Consider the following 21,796-nt stretch of genomic DNA (forward strand, 5'->3'; position numbering starts at 1 on the left):
TAAAGTACATGCACACTTGATGAAAACTCACAGAATAGAAGGGCAGATAGGACATCTATTTGGTGGCAGTAGATCTTGGAAGAAGGATGGACAAAGATTGGTAGCTAAATGCAAGGCTGGAAACAGAGAGATTCCAAATAGAAAGAGTAAATATGGAATGATACTATAGAGGCCTGTACGGAAATTGAATTGCTAATAGTACAATTGTGTTGGAGAGTCAAGTGAAGTGAGATTGAAGGTGGAGTATGGGAAAGAATTGATAAGCTACCTTGATTAGAGCTGATGAATTAAGATTTTGAATAAAAGGCAACAGGAAGCCACGGTAGATCCAGGGGTCTAACAGTGGAGGTGACACTGTTGAGTCTCATGATTGCTAAAGGCACAGTCTTATTCATCTTTGCTCCTTTCATATAACCCATCATGGTATTTGGCACATAGTAGGAACTTGGCATTTGTCTGTTGAATTGAATTTCACTAGTTTTGCATTTGGAGGAGGTAATTGGGAATAGTGGAAAGAGACTGTGGAATCAGAGAATCCTGATTTTAAGCCTTTGTTAATCCTCAGGCAAATAAGCTATTTACCCTCTCAGGCACAGTTTCCATGAAAATAGAATTAGTGATCATTCCCCTGTGGACTTTAAAAGAAATTTAAAGTTGATGTATGTGCTGTGCCTATTACAAGTCTTAATATGCAGTAAAATACAGAATAAATGGCATTTTACTGAACTTATTACTTTAAGTACATTGTTTAAGGTATTGAATCTGGAAAATAATAATGAGCTAACATATCTTTAGTGATTGCAATTCAAGAATAAATGCCTCACAGTTGGATGACTGAAGCAGAAATTATTTTTAGAACTAAGGAGAGTTGCTATAACTAGCTGCACTGTGTTTATAGGTGCATTTAATTGTGAGTCATTAAAAGGAAGGAAATTACCTCATTAAAGGTCTATATTACAGGCTGAACTGGGACTGAGCCTCCAATGTCCCCACTGAGACTGTGGAATTAAATACCATGAACTGAATAGCAATTGAAGTTAAACCAGATTTTGTAACCCCAGAAATCCGTTGTTTTAATAAAGAAAATTGTTATTAGAAAAAAATCACCTATTTTCTTAAGTATTTCCTATTAGTTATATTTAAGATTTACAGACTTACCTGTGATTTTTAAAAAGCAATATTCTATATCTACTATGATAATATAGAATATGAAGCTGCAATTGTAAAATAATTAAATTAGGAAATAAGAGCTGAATTTTAATTATAGATTATCTCATAAGTATTTAAAATTATCTTTCTAACTTTCAAAATTGATTATACATGTTTCCTGTTTTTAGTCTCGTTAATCTCTGCCTCCGGTAAATAGTACTTCCTTCATCAATTCATCTTACTTATTGCCACAGTATAGTCTTAACAATTAAGTTTACATTATAAACTAGTTTGGGAAGAGAGAAACATTGAACATTCACACTTAATTGAAAAATACATCTATTTCATATTAGTGAAAGTAGAATTGGGGGTTGATTTTTATGTCCTTAGTTGACAATTCATTTTACACTGCTGTTGAATGAGAATTCTAACTCAGAAAATGGTTGCTTAAATTCATGAATTTTGTAAATGACTCATGATGACAAGTCAGAGAGAATAAGTCTGAATCATATCATTCTTCCCAACTAGAACAGTGGACAGTACATGACCTAAGTTCTGATTCTTAATGGGCAGAAATAAAGGGTTAAAATGAAGAGTCATGAGCAGTGTAGACATTGTGCTTCATCTAAACTGCATTTTGCCTAGACAATTGCTCAGGTAGACTTGCTGTAAAAAGCACAGTCCTCAAATTATACCAGAGAGAGGCACTGACTTCCATTAATAGCATGTACAATGTTGATCGAAAGAAAGGAGAAGGAACTAACATTAACTGGACTTTTTAGGTAGATGGTTTCATTTAATTTTTATAATCACCCTATTTACCATTTACTAGGTAAATGTTTTAAATCTTATTTGGCAAATAACACAGCCAAATCCTAAAGAATTGAATCAACCTGCCAAAGGTCACATAGCTCTCAAGTGGCAGAGCAGGAATTCAAACTAAAATCTGATTCCAAAATTTCTGTTCTTTCCACAGATCACAATATTCCTTCCTTCTATGGATGACAATAGCCTTCATTATTCCAGGGTGGTAATATGCTGAATACATTCTTCTAAGATTTCAAAAGCAGAATTTTTTTTATCAGTAAATATACTGATAGGTAGAGAAGCTAACAAAGCTTTAAGACTTAGGATGTAATTTTCATATCTGAATTATTTAATGTGTGTGTTTGTGTGTGTGTGTGTGTGTGTGTGTGTGTGTGTACAACAGAGAATGTATATGTGTATATGTATAGGCCTGGGAGAATTTTAGGTCAGAAAATCACATTGACATAGATGCCAGTGTGTCTAAAAGGGTGTAATTAACAACCCCTTTAGCTTACATGATAGGTAGGGTTGGACCTTTTTTTCTCTATCCCTTTGAATAGACTGAGGTACTTTGCTATAACTTACTCAATATTGAAAGTGAGTATATTATAATAATATTAACATATAATATGCATAAGTTAATATGTATTATATAAATTACTAATAATTTTTACTAATAGCTATTATGTTTCAGGAACTAGGTTAGGATTACACATATGATATCATTACTCCTCACTGTTGTACTACAAGGTAGTTGGTATTATTAACCACATTTTAGTGACAAGGGAACAGATACGTAGAGCAAGTGAGCTAGGAAGTGGGGAAGTAGGGTTTTAAATCTGTGTTTGCTTGCCTTGAAAGCCCACACTCTTCCCACTCTTCCAAACACTGTTGTATTGGAAGCCATTTACAAGAACAGAATTTCCATGTAGTTTGCAGAACGGAGACATAGTGGCGAATTTCTGTAGATTGGAGAAAAATTAAGTAATTTCAGAGTGTGAGGGTCTATTTCTGGGTGTAGTCGGTGGACTACAAGTTCCAAAGGAATAGTTTTCAAGTTATCTCTTTTTCTTCTACTCTCAGTATTAGAGGGAACACAGTGCCAGGAGCCCTCAAATACAAGTGTTCCCTTGCCAAGGCCCTCAGATGATTTCATATTCAAAGAGACATTTGGAAGTGGCTTGGCAGCATTCGGTGAAGCATTTGCTCTTTAGCAAATGGATCAAGCTACCACACACTCCTATCACCGTGGCACTACACGTGGTTACAAATTAATTAAGTGACAAAAGGAGAGAGAGGGAGACAGAGGGTGTCCTGGCATCCTCTCTGCACTGCCTACTCCCAGGCCTGAGAGTGTCCCAATATGACATTAACAAACTGAAGGACAATGGCTTCATCCCAATCCCTTTCAGGCAATGGTCCTGTGAGCAATTTGCAGGTGACAGGCTGCACTAGTCATCTGACAGTGCTGGGCTGCTACTGGAGTGCTCCATAAATGTCATGCTGATAAGACCATCTTGAAACAGCAGGAGATGACTAAAACACTAAAGTAAGTGACCCTGTCTTCTCCATATCAAAGCTTAGGGGTTTCAGTTAAATGAATATTTCTGTAATGCTTTGTTTTTTGTTTCAAAGAACCAACACATTCATATGTATGAAAACTAATACTCTCCTACTACCATTTTTTAAATCTAAAGAAAAGCTTATTAAAATAACTTGCAAAAAACTCTCAAGCTGGCAATGCAACATAGTTTTGACAAAATAGTCAATAAACTGAAAATTCATTTTGCCTTTCCTTTCATCATCAACCATAAAATTTCTCATTAGTTTAAATGTATTTTCCCAATCCTGGACAACACTGACAGTCTCCCACCCGACTATTTTTGTAATTGCCAAACTAAGGGATAAGTGAAGAGTCCACCGACACTTTTTTTGGTAAAGGATGAATAAATTTAGAAATGTTTCTAAACCAAACCTGCTAAAGTAGAGTGAAGTTAATATATCTCAAAAAGTGACTATGTGATCTTTACTAACAACTTTAACTTTCTAAGAGTCATGCCAGGCTGCAGATTTCCCCAGTCTTCCATAGAAGTTGGAATGGCTTGTTAGATCCTGGAACAAGTCTTCCTTGCAAGTCTGAGGGTAAATGCACATTGTAGATTTGCATTTCTCTATTTACTCACCAATATAGCATCCCTCATCTGTTCAATGTCACCTTCAGAACTGAGGTTCTGAAGCTGAACTAGGAGTCTTTTATTTGGTTCCCTTTACACTTGTGGTACTTAAGCAAAAATGTATTTCAAAACAAAAATCTGGTTTCCTACCAGCCTGAAATGGCATATATCTTCTGGTTGTACTTCATAATTAAAGCAGAGATTTTTTTAATACCAAAGTAGGCATTACTTTTCCACTCCATTTTGTTCTGAGGAAACTGAATTAGTACAGTTTCTGTTTCAGACTAACACTTTTCAGTTAACTTTTCAAAGCCACAGAATTCAGGGAAGAGGAAATGCCAAACACTTGAAATGAAAACCACCTCACAATCAGATTGAATCCCAAGGCCTTAGAAAGGAAAAGCAAATCTAACCAGGAAGATGTTAAAGCAACTTTTTCAAGCGTTAACAGCATTTGCAGCTGTCAGGAGGCACTTTGTTTTTCACACTAATTGCCATGTATATCAAACCAAATGAAAACACAGAGTTCAAGAAACAGCTCTGACAATGAAGACTTATTAAACCAACAGAGCTTTAAAATAATTTGTGTGTATGTGTGTGTGCACACGCACACATGCTAGAAAGAGAAACAGACAGAAAGTTACATACACTACTTTAAAAAATCTTACAATATTTCGAAGCTATATCTTTGAAAGTTTCAGTTTCTACTTATTATTGCTAAGTTCTACTCCCTCCCTTTAAATGTCAAATCAGACTCTTGGAATGAATGGTGAGTAAACTTCAACCAAGGACCAAGTTCAGCCATGACTGCATTTGATTTGGCTCGATGGGCACATTTATATCTTAACTGGGTGATAACCACATTTACATCTTAAAAAGAGAAAACAAAGGTATAAGGTTAACATCACATATAATTCAGCCTTCTAGAAGGCCACAAGAGAGTCATGCATCAGTGAAGGTTTTTGAGATTTTTACCTCCCCATAGTAGGCATTAACTCCAAAGCAGGTTATAATTACTTAGTGATCCTGCCAATATAATGCATATTTCTATTGAATTGGTAGTGATATTCAAAGAAAATTCTTCATTAAAAGCCCAGCTGAGCTCCCAGCTATTAGCTATTATCAACTGCCAGCCATGTGAGTGAACCACTGTGGATGTCTTGCCCAGTGATGTCCTCAGATGTCTTTGACCATAGTTGCTAGCTGGTCACAATCACACAAGAGACCCCAAATGAGAACCTTCTAGTTGGGACCCTTCTAACTACAGACACCCATGAGAAACTGATAAATTATTGTTTTAAGCCACTGAGTTTAGAGTAGTTTGTTTTGGAGAAAACAGATAATTGGAACACGGGGCAGGAGTGGAATCTGAGCCCAAGGCATTGATGGATCTGCAACATTTTGGAGGCAAAAAAGATGGAGAAGTAAAATAGAGAATTTCTTCATTCATCACATGAGACACCTTTAGATGAATCACAGCAAAGGGATCTTATGTGTAGTAAACCACACACTGGATTCTGGGGGAAAATGTATACAATTATCATCTGTATACAATAAACTTGGAGAATCATGTACCTGCTACAAGTTTTCAAGATCTTCAGGACTCTATACTGTGGCCCTAAGGGCTTTGTGTGGGACCAGGTAAGGAACACAGTCTCTGGGGCAGAATGATGAGATATGGAGGAGTACTAGTTACACAGATCTGAATGCCAATGAGACTTACCAATAAAAAGAATGTGACTTTTGGGCTTCCCTGGTGGCGCAGCGGTTGAGAATCCGCCTGCCAATGCAGGGCACACGGGTTCAAGCCCTGGTCTGGGAAGATCCCACATGCCACGGAGCAGCTAGGCCCGTGAGCCACAACTGCTGAGCCTGCGCGTCTGGAGCCTGTGCTCCGCAACAAGAGAGGCTGCGACAGTGAGAGGCCCGCGCACCGCAATGAAGAGTGGCCCCCGCTCGCCACAACTAGAGAAAGCCCTTGCACAGAAACAAAGACCCAACACAGCCAAAAATAAATAAATAAATAAAATTTAAAAAAAAGAAAAAAAAGAATGTGACTTTTGAAATCTAAACAGGTAGGCAATGTAAATTATGGGGTTTGGTGGACCATTCTACTTATATGCATTTTATGGTACTGCTTCAGCCTAGGTTGATACATGAGGAATCAAAAATGTACTCAGATTCTGGGGATCTCACATGGCTCATACCCTTTTGAACCCATCCCAGTTTGGAACGTTCAGAAGGAAGGACTTCCCGTCCCTTTTTATCCCTTGGAAGTAATCCTATGCTCTAAGACACTATAGAAATTCTAGGCAGTCCCAGACTTCCCAACATCTACTCATTTTTGTCCCAGGATTTGCACTGCTGAACAAATACAAAGAGAAGGAAGAAGAATTCGGAAAAATCCAAATGAATAATTTCCAAAAATCCCTATTAGGATTTGATTGTAATTAGCAATGCAAACATGTAAAAGAGAAAAAGCTACTGAGCTCAGCTTGGGTGATGAAAGGAGGGAAGAGCACTACAACTAACTTTTATTCCAAAGACTTTTTCTCTAGGTCACTTTTCTGGGGGTTGATACCTATGGGAAAAGGAACTTACAAATAAAAAATGTTACATAGTCCAAATTTTGAAAATTTTGCTGTCTATTTTCATTTGCTTCTGGAGATATTTTTTCACTGAGTTAAAATATTTTTTGAAAAATGAATATTATAAAAAACTCATTAACCCTCAAAAATCCAGAAGATTATTACTTATAATACTTTTTTGAGTATTAAAGAGACAGTGAGAAGGGAATGGAATTTGATGTTGCAAACTAACAAACTTCAGTTACAAAGACTTTCTTACCATGATACCTGTATGAAGCATTATGTAATGCACAGTTTGAGTGACATCAGCTGCATGAATCAAATTGTGATACGGATTTTTGTACTTGCTGTAACCAACTTCTAAAGCTTCTGCAAAGGCAATTAGGCAAGAAACAGGAATCTGCAGAAAGTAACAATTATGATTATATTTTGACCAAAAGAGTGGCACTAAATCAACATGAGCACAAAGATGTTTGGGATGGGATACATTAGTGAGTCAGATGTGGGCAGTAGTTTCTTAAAGTTAAATGTGGATTGTTCTGAAAAAACACTTCATTAACCTGTCAGTTTTCAATGCTGAGAAGGATTATAACCCCCAAGTGTTTAATTAAGATAGATGAAATAACAGTCTTACCCATGCAGCAATCTTTAAATTTTGTATCTTCCAGAGTCAGATAAGAAGGCTAGTTCTTAAGGGGGTAAAATTTTCCAATTACAACTGGTGAAGTCTAGTTTTTCTATTGGTAATTCAGGGGGGTTAAAATAAATGACCTCTCAGTAAATTCTAACTCTAAAAATAACACAATTCCATAGATACAGGCTCAGAAATCTGAATCAAATCTGTTGCTGAGATGGCTCTAAGTGAAGTTAATTAGAAACCCTTTCATTTCAATTTAAGAAAAGCTGCCAATAATGGTTCATTCTGCATTTTAGGAAAATCATATTTCTTTAAGACATAGATTCCAATCTTTACATGAGTGTTCTGTGAATAATTCAGGGGGATGTTTGTATCTCATTGGAATGAGTCTATCATGGCTTTATGATATCCCAGTGGATATACAGAAATGTCAGTGATTTGTAGAGAATGGCTATATCAAGTGGTGAACTCGTCTCCTTAGTTCTGTGATCTGACAACCCAGAAACATTTTTAAATGAATTGATTAATGACCCAAGGTTCTGCATTTTCATTCTTTTTCAGATAACTCATTCTAAGAGCATTTTACTTTTGTTCCATGTTTCTGACCTTGAAACGGTTGATAAGATCATATCTGGTAAATAGTTCATAAATCATAAACTTCAGACTATGTTCTCCACTTGCTTCATTCAAGGCAAATACATCAAAAGACCATTTATCAACATCCTGTAGGAAAAAAAGTAAATATTTTAGTTGGCAATATCATATGATTCTGTTTCTTTCTATGAAAAAATTCTTGGAAAGCTCAGGCATTGTACATCCAGCAGGTCAGATTTCAATTCAGCACATCAAACTTCATTTTTACCAGTGCCTGATGTGACAGGGACACTTAGTATCTATGGATCCACAAAAGTGAGGTCAATAATGCTTAAGATTTTCCCCTTAATCCCAAGGTTATCCAATATGATGTAGTAAACCTGATAACTCTATAACACTGCCCATATTTTTAGTCTCTCTCCAAATGCATGCCATAAATTATTTTCCCAGAGTGGGCCTCATTTCAAGGTGGAATTGAAGGTTATGTGGGTGATGTAATTGAGAGAAAGAGGGAAGATAGCCCCAATTTATCTTTCCCACCCACCCACCCACCTGCTACGTTGCTTGAAATTCTACTGTTTAAAAGTTACTAATTTGGTTTAAAGATTTGATATTTTATATCTTTTTTTTTTAAGATGAAGATGCCCTAGAGAGACAGAGCTCTCTCTCTCGGTAGAGTACTACTACCTTATTACTCACTCTAACCTTGGCTGATTCATTTTTACTTTCTTCCAGGGCCAGACTGTAAGATAAAGGAAGTGGGTCTCTTGATTGAGGGGGAGGTTAGTAATTTTGGCATTTCAGGCAATTCCCCGGGGAAGTGGCCAGGCCTATAGGGAAATAGATACCCTAGGAAAGTCCCCCCTAACTGTGGGAAAAGAGGGCAATGAGCAGGTATATCCAACTACTCCAGCCACCTCACGACTTTGATTCAGGTAATTCCAGGACAAAAACTTGCAGAGGGGTCCACAAAATGGAATTGTAGCAAGTGGTATCAGTACATTAAGGAGGTATTAAGTACATCAGTACATTAAGGTAAAGTTTGAGTTGCAACAGTAAATAAATCACTGAAACTTAAAAATCTACAGAAATACAGCAGAATCAGTTCTAATGATTATCATAAATTATTAGTAAAGAAGGTCTAGTGTTTGCATACACACAACAGGTTTAGTATTGAACAGTAAGTGGACAACCTTAAAACTATACATTAATTTTGAATTTGAGCAGGCCCTGTTTAGAACTTCATTCATTTAACACATTTCACAGAGGCCAACAATACATGCTGTAACATGCTGAAACTAAACTGAAAATCTGATAAAAAGTATCCAAACCATCTCTTAAAATTATTTCTTTCCACAAATAGTAACAATAACATTAAAGGTGTTTTTAATCATTTCAAAACACCAGTGAAATATTTTTTGGTTTCCTTGGGTACCTTTGTTAAATTCCTTGCGTTTGGCCCTAATTTGATCCTGAAATACTTGCTTGATCAGTTTGTAAATTTAAAAATCTCTCAAAGTTCTGTTAGAAGGCATTTACCATCAATAAAGCTCAAAGGAGACCAACAAATCTCACCAAATTCCAAAGCTAACACAGAATTAGTTCAGAATGTTACAGGCTGCTATTTACAGCTCCCACTAGGGGTTTCCCACTGAGTAAAAGCTTAGCTCTCCATTTTGGGGGATTTTTTTAATCAACAATGGTGATTTACATCTGTAAACTACAGCAGATGCTTGGCTTTTACTTTGTCAGATTGAGAACAAACAAGACATGGAGGTATCTGAGGAAATTAGAATTACTAAAACATTCTTAATTTAGTGATAATTCTCTTCAACCTGTTAGTTCATGTTTTCCCTGCACTACATTTTAGAAAAATGTTTACATTCTCTCATACCAGAATACTCTGTTAACTGGTTTCTAAGAAAAATAAATAAAAATAAGTAATTTTCTTGCCCACAGTTCAGGAAATAATGAGGAAATCAAAATCTCTCAAGAGCCAAGGAGTAATTAATATCTGATAATGTGACATTTCAGTTATATACTTGCCTCTATTATTGCTTTAGAAACATGAATATAAAAAAGCTTCTAAGAAAAACAAACTACCTTTTGAAATGAATAAGATTAAAATCTAATATGCAGCAGAGAAAAAACAAATGCAAAGGGGATGCTTTAAAGGAAATTAAAGAACAAAAGAAAGCAATATAGATTTAAACTAGGAAAGGAGTTTAATAAATCAAAAATAAAATAACCCAGTATATTCTGTTGCTAGTATTCTTTAAATTTGTGGTTAATACAGGAAAACCACCATAAAACTGTTAGAGGAGACAAAGTTGAATTTCCTACCCAAATTAAGTGATGGAATGAAATAAGGAATGTAGAATGATGAGCCTACAAAATGCCTCTTTAGTAATAAAGTCTAGGAATAGTGTGCACGTGCACACACACACACACATGCAATGGGAAAAAGCAAGTCAAAAACTTTCACAATTTCAGATTTTCAACTCTAGTTATTTCTAACACATATAATACCGCAATTGGGCCTCAGACTAGGGCAGCCACAGGGAAAGCCAGAGACAAAAGATATGAATTTCTTTTTTGTTTCCTTTCTTAATTTTATCTTCCTTTTTATATTTTCTCGGACCTAAAATTCTAAACAATTTTACTCCATATAAGTTTTGCCTTTAACCATATTTGACTGAAATATCTTTTTATTTATAAAGCATTCAACTCTTTCATAATATATAGTAACAAAATATGTGTATTCTGACAAGTGCTGGTGCCATCTCAAAATTGAATTCAAGATCCACCTAAATAAAGCATGAAGAAGAAAACATCACACACACGTGTGTGTGTATATGTATGTATTGACATAGTTTGTTAGTGTAAATTGATCCTCCTTTAAATCTACAATGAGTCATGACTTGAAACACATGACATTTTGTAAATGGTTAAAATATTTTTTACATTCCAACATGTAAGCTGCAGCAAAGACCTATTCTCATCTTCTCCTAGTCCTTTTAAGGAGATTAGAAAAAAATGCCTATTTGTAAAACTAAAGTAATTGAACATTTTTTTTACCTTTAATGTTACTATGACAGCTTCTGGATATGCCAACCCAACCATGTGATAGGATTTTCTGTACATTCTGAAAAACAAAAATAAGTGTATATGTAAAACTCAGTTACTCAAAGTTTTCAGCTATTTCTTAAGAACAAAGAAAAAATTACCTTTGATTTGTTTACCGTGTATCATGTTACAGTCTCCCTTTGTGGCAACAATGACAACTATTGTCACCGCTTATTAAGCATCTACAATGTGACAGATGCAAATAGTACATTTGCATCACAACCACAAAGTCAGTGTGATTTTAGAGTCTATGTGAAGAGGACTTTCCCTAAACGTCATCTTATTAAAAACAGAGACTGTCCTTTGCACGGGCAGCAACAACACCTTTTAGCATGCCACCACATGCATGACAGCACAGTAGTCTTGTTTCATGTCTATTTGTGTTCCAAAATTCTCAGTCTGGAAGCTGTCATGGAAATGTTTCCTTGATAGGTTTTTTTTCCACAAAGTAAAAATTATAGGCGGGAATATGCACTATCATCAGAATTTACAGAGCCTTTTTTTTAAGTTAAAAATATTGGAGGAGAACATATTGACAAAAATTGCTTAAGTTTGTTCAAGTTGTCATTTAATATTATTTAATAAAGATTATCCAGAAAGAACTGGGTGTTTCTATTTTTATAATAGCATCAATAATAAAAATATTTTTTATTAATCAGCAATTTGTTGAAGTTTTCCAGCTTCCAATGGACAACCAAGATGACTTAAACCAAATATAAGAAACTCCTCCATTGATTCATGCAAAAATAGCATCAACATGATACCCTAATGGGTAGAAATAGCAATAGGTTTCTAATCAGGACTGAAAGAAACATGGCTCCTCCACAAAGTCCTATGAAGAAAAAATTTAACTGATTATTAATCATGTCCCTTAATTTTTATATTGTTAGTCCACAAGCAAGCTGCATTCCTAGACTATACTGCAGTAAACTCTCTTCCCAAGATGCCTGGACAAAACCATAATTTAATGATTATATCTTTAATTTATATTGGGGGTCAATATAAGAAATATAAGAACATAAGAAAATATTCTGCATCTTTTATAAAACCACTATGGGAGATACTAACCTTTTGATTCAATGTACCTTATATTAAAAATCCTTAAGATATTACTCAGTTTCTATGTACAAGCTATCATTTTTATCAAGATAATAAAAGCTAAGTAATTCTTCATGCTTTCCTTTTTAATCTTCACTTCTTGGAAGCTCAGAATTAAAATATTGTATTTACTTACATAGAGACTAGACTTCCTTGATAAAGTATCTTCCCATTATTATTACAGAGACCTTGTTACTTTATTTCCATGTTCCCATTTTATGGTTATCTTAAATGACGTTAAATAATTTTTAGGTGTGGCAATCAGTTATCATAAAAATTTATCCTTATCCTCTATCTCAATTGGAAGATTTCTTATAAGAAAAATACCTGTGTTAATTACTCCACTGAGATAGGTATAATTATTCTAATAATGCAGGGCAAGGAAACTATTTAATCACACTACAAAAGACCCAGAAAATAATTGCTGTCAGTAATGATATTTAGTTCCTTTTTTTTTTTTTTGTCAGGAAACAAATAGTCTTTTCTATCTATTTTTTGAATCATTACTAAAAAATGGAAGCATGGGGGAAATGGAAGGATGATGGGCAAGGACATAAAAAGGTCAGGAATAAGGAACCTTAAAAATTAAGTAACTAAATCAGTGCAACTTCATGGCACAAAAGGCAGTATGATGGAGCAAAGAGCACACATGCTTTGGATCGCAGGTTAGTCAATCACTAGTGTGACCTCTGGAAAGCTATTTAATGTCAGTCATCTGTAAAATGAGGAAAATTACATGCTTTTTATGAAGAGTAAATGATATAAAGGCCTAGCATAATATTATAAGTACTTGATACAAGAAAGCCCTTATTATCAGTGTTACTGTTCTCATCAATACGATTGGCTCCAATTCTGACATTCTTCAAGGCTCTTTGGACTCAGAGAGAACTTTGATGTTTCTTAGACTCGGAGCAGGTTGAGAAATGAATATCCCTGTATATTCTCATTATATGGAATGTAAAGAAAGACAAGGAAGAAGATTACTCATCCATGGAGAAGGAGAAACTTCCCCATTATCATTTTCTAACCCTATAATTGGGAATAGCATATTAGGATGAAAACTTAGAAATAGAAAATTAGGATGGGAAATTAGGACTACTCATTCTGGAATCAAATGAATGTGGGAGAAACCTTAATACAGCAGCCTCACACTTCAGTAAACAGTCACTATATTACAAGTTGCTGAAAAAGAATAATGGATTTCCTGTTCTCCTACAGGTGGTTAAAGTCCAGGTGGAAATACAGTAGATTACTTTTGGAAGGTTCTTACTACAGTTACAAAATATAATTCAAAACCTTAAAAAAACCCAATATCTTATGCCAGACACAGTGCTAAGCAAGAGACTATTCAGTGAAGAACAAGAAAAATATAAGTGCTGCTTTCATGGGGCTAATTCAGTGGCAAAGAGGGACAATAAATAAGAAATAATATATGATTAAAAACAGCACTAGGGCTTCCCTGGTGGCGCAGTGGTTGAGAGTCCGCCTGCCGATGCAGGGGACACGGGTTCGTGCCCCGGTCTGGGAAGATCCCACATGCCGCAGAGCGGCTGGGCCCATGAGCCATGGCCGCTGAGCCTGCGCGTCCGGAGCCTGTGCTCCGCAACGGGAGAGGCCACAAGAGTGAGAGGCCCGCGTACTTCAAAAAAAAAACACACACAAAAAAACAGCACTAAATGCTATGAGGTAAACCACTGGTTGGGATAGAGAAAGTGATGAACAGTATACAGAGTAACCAGGAAAGGCCTCTGGAAAGATAGAAAGGGCTAGCCAGAGTGAAGGGTGGGGAAAATCATTTCTGATAGAGGGAATAGCAGGATTACTGGTCCCAAGGGAAGCAAGAGTTTAGGGATATTCATGGAGTTGAATTCACACTTGTAAAGATATTCAGGTAAGGGTGGAGTAGCATTAGATGAGTCTAGAAGGTAAGGGGGCCTAGTCATGCAAAGCCATGATACAGAAGTTGCCTTTAATACCAAGTGTAATGGTATATCAAGTGAAATGGTAAAAACAATCAGATGGTTTTAAGCTTAAGAATGACAGGAACAAATTTATATTTTAAAAATCACTACAGGGGGCTTCCCTGGTGGCGCAGTGGTTGAGAGTCCGCCGATGCAGGGGACGCGGGTTTGTGCCCCGGCCTGGGAGGATCCCACGTGCCGTGGAGCGGCTGGGCCCGTGAGCCATGGCCGCTGAGCCTGTGCGTCCGGAGCCTGTGCTCCGCAACGGGAGAGGCCACGACAATGAGAGGCCCGTGTACCGCAAAAATAAATAAATATGTTAGATTAAAAAAAAAAAAAAAATCACTACAGAATGACTTCTTTGGAGAGGGCAAGTGAGGAATAGGGGAGCCTAGTTGAAAGCTACTGTCATATTTCTGATGGCAGGTGACAAAGGCTTAGTTTGGGGTTGCAGGAGTGGAGTTGAGAAAGTGAGTAGGCTCAGGATACACCGGGGTAAGCAAATTGCCTGGACTTGCTGAGGTATTGATTCTTGGGAGGGGCTGCTTGAGAGAAGACTCAAAAAGACTTTCTAAGTTTCAAGACTGAAGATGATTGTTTTTGAAAATTCAAGATAAACATATCTCACTCTGTTTACACACTTACTAATGGGGATTCAAAAGTAATTTAAAATTTTCATTTCCATGTGTTTTTAGCACATTAATTTCTTTAAGACTGCTTGCTAATTTAGTTACCTTAAGTACATTTTGATATTTCTGTGTAGCATATAAAAAAACTGAAAGTTTAACATGTCAATGTTTCACAGAATTTGTCTTGATTTTTCTATTTAATGGGAATGGAAATTTAGTTGGTTTACTTTTATAATTTACATTTCTTTTCAGTTTGCCAAGTTCTGCAATATTTTCTTAAACAAAAAAGACAAAATATACATTTCTTCATTAAAGCAAACATGCACTCTTTTTTCTCTGATTCTCTCACTGACTTTCTGAACTATGATTTAGATGTTTTCGAATTGATATTAAGGAAAATCAATAATGTCATACACTTGCTTAAGTTGTTTTAAAAAATAGGAACATAATTACAAAAATTATTTCTCTCTAGCCCTCTCTACCTCTGTGTTTCAGATTTCTGGTCCCACCTGGCAGAGCTGGGAGCAGTTTATGCACTAGGGGTGGGGGCGGGGGTTGTCATCTCACCTAACTCATCATGATTATAAGCTCATAATGCTTATTATGAGGGTTCTTTTATCAAAGCCAACTAGATATGGTCAAGAAATAGTCAAAATAGGGCTTCCCTGGTGGCGCACTGGTTGAGAGTCCGCCTGCCCATGCAGGGGATGCGGGTTCGTGCCCCGGTCCGGGAGGATCCCACGTGCCGCGGAGCGGCTGGGCCCGTGAGCCATGGCTGCTGGGCCTGCGCGTCTGGAGCCTGTGCTCCGCAACGGGAGAGGCCACAACACTGAGAGGCCAAAAAAAAAAAAAAAAAAAAAAAAAAAAAAAAAAAAAAGAAATAGTCAAAATAATTTGAATAATCACTGAGTGGTTGTTATTTTGGGTAATAGAGTCATAAACCAAGATCCTAGATGCTTCATGTCTTACGGTTACAATACATCTTTAAATCACTTCGAATACTTCTTGCAATGCATTGTCATTTAGATTTTTAGAAACCCAAGAGTGCTTCTCATTGTTCTGTTAGCAGAAGAAAATGAAAGTTTATAAAGTTCATTAGAGGTAATGACTAGAGATGTCTGAAGATAAAAAATGATGTGGTCTCCCTTAAATTTAATTTTAGATACATTGATAAAAAATTTCTCTGTTCCTCGATTTTATTTGTTTCAAAAATGTTAAAATAACCTTTTAAATGTAAATTTAATGTAATGTAATTGTTTTTTAATCCAAGGGATTTCTAAGAAGTAGTTTTCAACATTGTCAGATATAAGATGTTATTTCAAGTCTTTTTGTAGTTTTAGTTCTGAAACATCTTGTTTCCAGACAGAAAAATAAGCTGTGCTCTTAAAGGCTAAAGAATTTAAATTGGGTCATTTTAACATGTATTTCACTGTAGAAACTCTGGTGTTTCTAGGGGCCAGCAAGTGACAGAAATGCTTCAGTGACAGAAAGGTTGAAAAGCTCTTCAAGGAAAGTGGACATGAGAGAGCTTTCTTCCACAATGGTAAGAGAATGGTCTTTTCTTTTTAGTACCAAGAAAAGGCCTGCTTGATTTTGGTATGTAGTATAGAACTTATTTTATTGGGTGTTACATTGTATTTGGGTAAAATTAGGTGTAAAGCATATAAATGTATTATTAGGTGTAAAGCATATAAATGTGTTTATAAATGTATTATAAACAGTTATTCACAAAAGTTCATTTGAGGAGAATGGTCATTCAAAAGTCTTTGCTTTTAGTCTTTATGTCAATTTAAAAATAAATGAAAATAATAAATCCAGGACAAGAAAAAAAAAAAGATATTTTTGATATAGGTAAATTCATCATAAAGTCCTAAATCTGTTCATTCCAGTTATACTTATGATTACAGTTTTCCTCAATAAATAAAATACAGGACTCTCATAACTTTGACATAGTAAGTATATTTGCTGCCTTTTAAATTTTGTCTTGAGATACCAACAACTTCACTTACCTTTCCACAAAAATTCCAGCTTGAACAGCATGCACAATGCTCCGAAATCTTGGTTTTTCCTCAGATTTCTTTTTCATCATCCCCATTTTCCGTGTAAAGGTAGAAGCCAACCAGTCCCGGACTTCTGATGGGACGGAATCCGACTGAATGTCACTGAGCTCATCATCAGTATCCAGCAGTCTTCTACAAAAATTTATAGTGGTTAAACTTTAGGAAAAAGTGAAGAAACACTAATAACAAAAAAAGCATGGCAATAGGATTTAAAGTATAGCAAGTCACTCTCTGATCATCTTTTAATATGAACTGTCTTAAAAAATGATTGGGTTAACATTTTGAAATCTCTGAATTTCTCAAACTGGTCATCTTCTGAGGGCAAAGACTAATGGACTTGAACATTTGTGTATTCCCAAACATTTAAGTACAATGATATCAGTCTGGAGATATCGATTGTATTAATATATTTATAATCTATTAATATATAATAATATATTATTCCAATAATGAATGAAACTAATATAAGATAGGGAAAAGAGCTCGTAAACAAAGGTCTATTAAAGGAAGCAACTGGAGTGGAAAGAAAAAGGGGAGTCGAAGCTATAAAAGTTGTCTTATATTTAATAAGCTTGTGTATATTCAGTTCAGAAAGTACATGCTATTTGAATAAGGCCTTGGAGTTTACAGAAGTCATTCACATGTGTTATTTTATTTGATGGGTATCCCTAAATTTTAGGAAAATAATAACTTGAAAAAGAAAGATGAAAACAAGTGGATTATTTTGAAAGCTAATTTTAGGTGATTTAGCCAGTGTCAGGTGGAAAAGTTAAAGCAAATGATGTCTTGAGGGTGGAGATCTGATGGGCTTAGAACTGCTGGCTGAGGAAATCAGCTGTGTGAGGAGGAAGTGACCAGGAGCTGAAAGCACTGCCCTGCCACTCTCCAGTATAAGTTCCAGGTAGATGATATGGACAGGACTGACCAGAAACAATAGCTGCATTAAGGCTGGTCAGCTCCAGTGATCCAGAACTTCCTAAAGGTCTGAACTGGCAAGATAGTGTGAAAGGCTCCCCACAAAATACAAAAGGGACTTTACAGAGCAATTGAGCTTTGCTTTCAGGAAGAATACAGGTCAGCGCTGCCCTTTGCTTGACTAGGTTTTTTCCTTGTTGGCGCACCAATCTAATAACTCAGAGCTATTTTTGGTGCACTTTAGCTTTGACCTTTGGGTTCCATTCGAGCTAGTAAATTTCTTTGCACAGAGTGAGGCCTAAGGATTATGAGCCGATGGAAGGAAGGTAGCCAGAGATGACAGCGAGTGCTACAGCCTTCAGAACAAGTCACACATCATCTCCAGAGAGCAAAAACTACCAAAAAGAGACTCAAAAGATAATATGACTTCCTCTATATGCTACTGTTTATAAGCATACCGATGTTAGTCATTTGTCAATATTTATTTTTCATAGTACTAAATAAGTGAATGCATTTATGAAATGCCTTATGAAAAACTATATACAACTTAAGTGCTGGAGTTGTAAAATTATATGTATACATATGAAGATAAAAAAAAATAGTTGGAAGTTAATATTGAAGCTGGGACGAAGTGAGAGAGTAGCATTGACATATATATACTACCAAATGTATAATGGAAGGCTAGTGGGAAGCTGTTGCATAGCACAGGGAGATCAGCTTGGTGGTTTGTGTCCAACTAGAGGGGTGGAATAGGGAGGGTGGGAGGGAGAAGCAAGAGGTAGGGGATATGAGGATATATGAATATGTATAGCTGATTCACTTTGTTTGTTGTACAGCAGAAACTAACGCAGCATTGCAAAGCAATTATACTCCAATAAAGATATTAAAAAATATTGATTAATACTTACCCTAAATCATATTTAATTCTCATTCGGCTCTTACGTTTGGATGGTTTTCGTTTATACTTAACACATGGACATCGTAATTCAAAGCAAAAATTTTTTTTCTCCTTTTGACCATTTAAAATTAGATTCCTTAGCCAATTACAGCAAGCCACTACACTACATGGTTTGAAAATTTCAGGGCTTATGCCATTTCTATTATTATTGAATATGCCATTTCTATTATTCCTTATGCAGTGATCAAATAAAACCACAGAGCAGGAAAGATGGAATGGGAATCATTGTGCTGTAATCCTGTGATGTCACCATGCTCCAGGAATTCTACTGCTGTCTTGTTTTATAAGCTACGCTAAGTAGAATGACAGACACATAGTAATGGTTGCCAATTGCTCCTTTGCAAATCTGATTTGGATGACTTTAGGGCTATATGTCCTAAAATCATAAAATATCCACGACAGATCATCAAATATGACAAAATCAGCATATGGAAATGAGAGTTCATATAGGGATGTGGTACCCAGTAGTCTGGCAATCCCTTAGTCATGATGCATGATGTCATTTATTGAGAATGAAATAAGATATAGTTTCAGGGAAAAAAGAGTGATATAGATTAATTAATGAATATAGAAATAAAGAGAGCACATAAAGAGAAAAGCATGAAATATTCTATTGTATAACTAAAAAAGGAAATCTTGAAAAAGCAAAAAATACCTCTGTGATGGTTAATTTTATATGTTCACATGGCTAGGTTATGATGCTTAGTTGTCTGGTCAAACACCAGTCTAGATGTTGCCGTGAAGCTATATTTTAGATGTGATTAACATTTAAATCAATAGACTGAGTAGAGCAGACTACCCTCCATAATGTGAGTGGGCCTGATCCAATTAATTAAAGGCCTTAAGCGGTAAGGCAGAGGTCCCCCAAAGAAGGAATCCTGCCTCCAGACTACTTTCAGACTCAAGATTGCAACATTTACTGCTGTCAGAATTTCCAGCCAGTGTCAGCCTCCTTTAAAGTATAAGTCAGACCATGTCAATGCCTAATTCATACAGCCCTATGTAGCTCACCACAAACTATGTCTCTACCTTTATCTTTTAACAATTTCCACCTTATTCATTTTGCTTCAGCAATGCTGGCCTCCTTGGTATACTCAAACATGCCAAGCTTGCTTCTGCTCAGGGTCTTTGCACTTGCCATTCCCTCTGCTTAGAATCTCTTTTTCAAGATGTGTGCATCATTTCCTCACTGCGGCTTCCTTGACCCCCCCTACTCAAAGAGTAAACACTTTTATTCTCTTTATCCTTCTATAGACTTCTTCTTAGCACTTACCACTGCTGATGTCATGCCATATGTTTACTAGTTTGTTCATTCATTTTATGATTTATCCACTAGGCTATAAAGACCATGAGATCAGAGAGTCGGTCTGTTCTTGTGCACTGTTATATCACCAGCATGTGCAACAGTGCATGATCAACATCTAGAAATATTTACACTAAACTATTACAAGTGACTATCTTTGAGGAGTGGAGTGAGAATGGAGATGGTATAAGAAAGTTTAGTCTCTTAGAGTCCCATATTATTTGATTGATAAGAGCAGCAGCATCCTGGGAGTAGTTCACTATTGTCAATCATCTCTTCATTGCCTTTAGGTTAATTTGCCCTTGAACAATCTCTTTACAATTTTTGAGGCAAATTATAGGGAAATGTATATTTGACATGGAAAAGATATTAGACATTTTTCTGGATTAAAGACTTAAATGTAAGACTAGATACTATAAAACTCCTAGAGGAAAACACAGGCAGAACACTTTTTGACATAAATTGCAGCAATATCTTTTTGTCTCCATCTCCTAGAGTATGGAAATAAGAACACACACACACACAAACAAATGGGACCTAATTAAACTTAAAAGGTTTGCATGGCAAAGGAAACCATAAACAAAACAAAAAGACAACCTACAGAATGGGAGAAAATATTTGCAAATGATGTGACTGACAAGGGATTAATCTCCAAGATATACAAACAGCACATACAGCTCAATAAAAAGCAAAACAAAACAAAAGAAAACAATCAGAAACTGGGCAGAAGATCTAAATAGACATTTCCCCAAAGAAGACATACGGATGGCCAAAAGGCACATGAAAAGATGCTCAACATTACTAATTATTAGAGAAATGCAAATCAAAACTACAGTGAGATATCAGCTCACACTGGTCAGAATGGCCACCATTGAAGTCTGCAAATAATAAATGCTGGAGAAAGTGTGGAGAAAAAGAAATCCTCCTACACTGTTGGTGGGAATGTAAATTGATGCAGCCACTATTCAGAACAGTATGGAGGTTTTTTAAAAAACTAAAAATAGAGCTACCATATGATCCTGCAATCCCACTCATGGGCATATATCTGGAGAAAACTGTAATTTGATAAGATACCTACACCCCAATGTTCATTACAGCACTGTTTACAACAGCCAAGACATGGAAACAACCTAAGTGTCCATCAACAGATGAATGGATAAAAAAAATGTGGTATATTTATACAATGGAATATTACTCAGCTATATAAAAGAACCTATAAGGGAAAAGAATCTGAAAAAAAAGATATGTATGTATGTATTACTGAATCACTTTGCTGTACACCTGAAACTAAAACAACATTGTGTATCAACTATACTTCAATAAAAACAATGTAAAAAAAGAAAAGATATTAAACATTTCTAATAACATTTTGAATTAATGGCCCAGGAAAGAAAAATTTTTTAAATTGTATGCACTGTTTACATGCCTTCAGCCAAGGACCTCAGTATCTCTGTTAAGTATCAGTTATCAGAACTAACTCTTTTAGGCTCATCTATCAAGTAGAGTATGGTAAGAAATTCCTAATAAAGACACAAATAATTTGTATCAAACTATTTAAGATAATTTTTCAAGTTTGGATAGAAGAAAGTTGAAAGGCAGGTAGATAAAACTTAAATTTAAATGAATTTAAAAAATAATCTGACACACCTAATGGCACATATTTCTCCTCTCTCTCCCTTATTTATTTTTCCTTTCCCTGGCACCTGCGCTGTATACTGTTTCTTCTTCTGAGCACCAAAAGGAGCTCTTCGGATTTCATTTGACCATGCTAGATAGGGCAGGAATTAAAACTATAGT

General features: G+C 35.8%; 1 protein-coding gene across 3 annotated transcripts in view; it reads right to left on the reverse strand.

Moving 5' to 3' along the window:
- Window positions 1–16,951, reverse strand: part of PDE1A (phosphodiesterase 1A) — a 101,817-nt gene extending 84,866 nt beyond the window's left edge. For all 3 annotated transcript variants that reach the window (XM_007461236.1, XM_007461234.1, XM_007461235.1), the window contains exons 1-4: window positions 16,773–16,951; window positions 11,028–11,094; window positions 7,962–8,078; window positions 6,978–7,118 (exon numbers count right to left, since the gene is read on the reverse strand). In XM_007461236.1, the coding sequence (XP_007461298.1) occupies window positions 6,978–7,118; window positions 7,962–8,078; window positions 11,028–11,094; window positions 16,773–16,858 (411 nt within the window). In that variant the 5' untranslated portion in view covers window positions 16,859–16,951. The remainder of the gene's footprint in view (window positions 1–6,977; window positions 7,119–7,961; window positions 8,079–11,027; window positions 11,095–16,772) is intronic.
- Window positions 16,952–21,796: the final 4,845 nt, after the last annotated feature.

This window comes from Lipotes vexillifer, unplaced genomic scaffold (genome assembly GCF_000442215.2).
Source record: "Lipotes vexillifer unplaced genomic scaffold, Lipotes_vexillifer_v1.1 scaffold57, whole genome shotgun sequence".
NCBI classification, from domain to species: domain Eukaryota; kingdom Metazoa; phylum Chordata; class Mammalia; order Artiodactyla; family Lipotidae; genus Lipotes; species Lipotes vexillifer.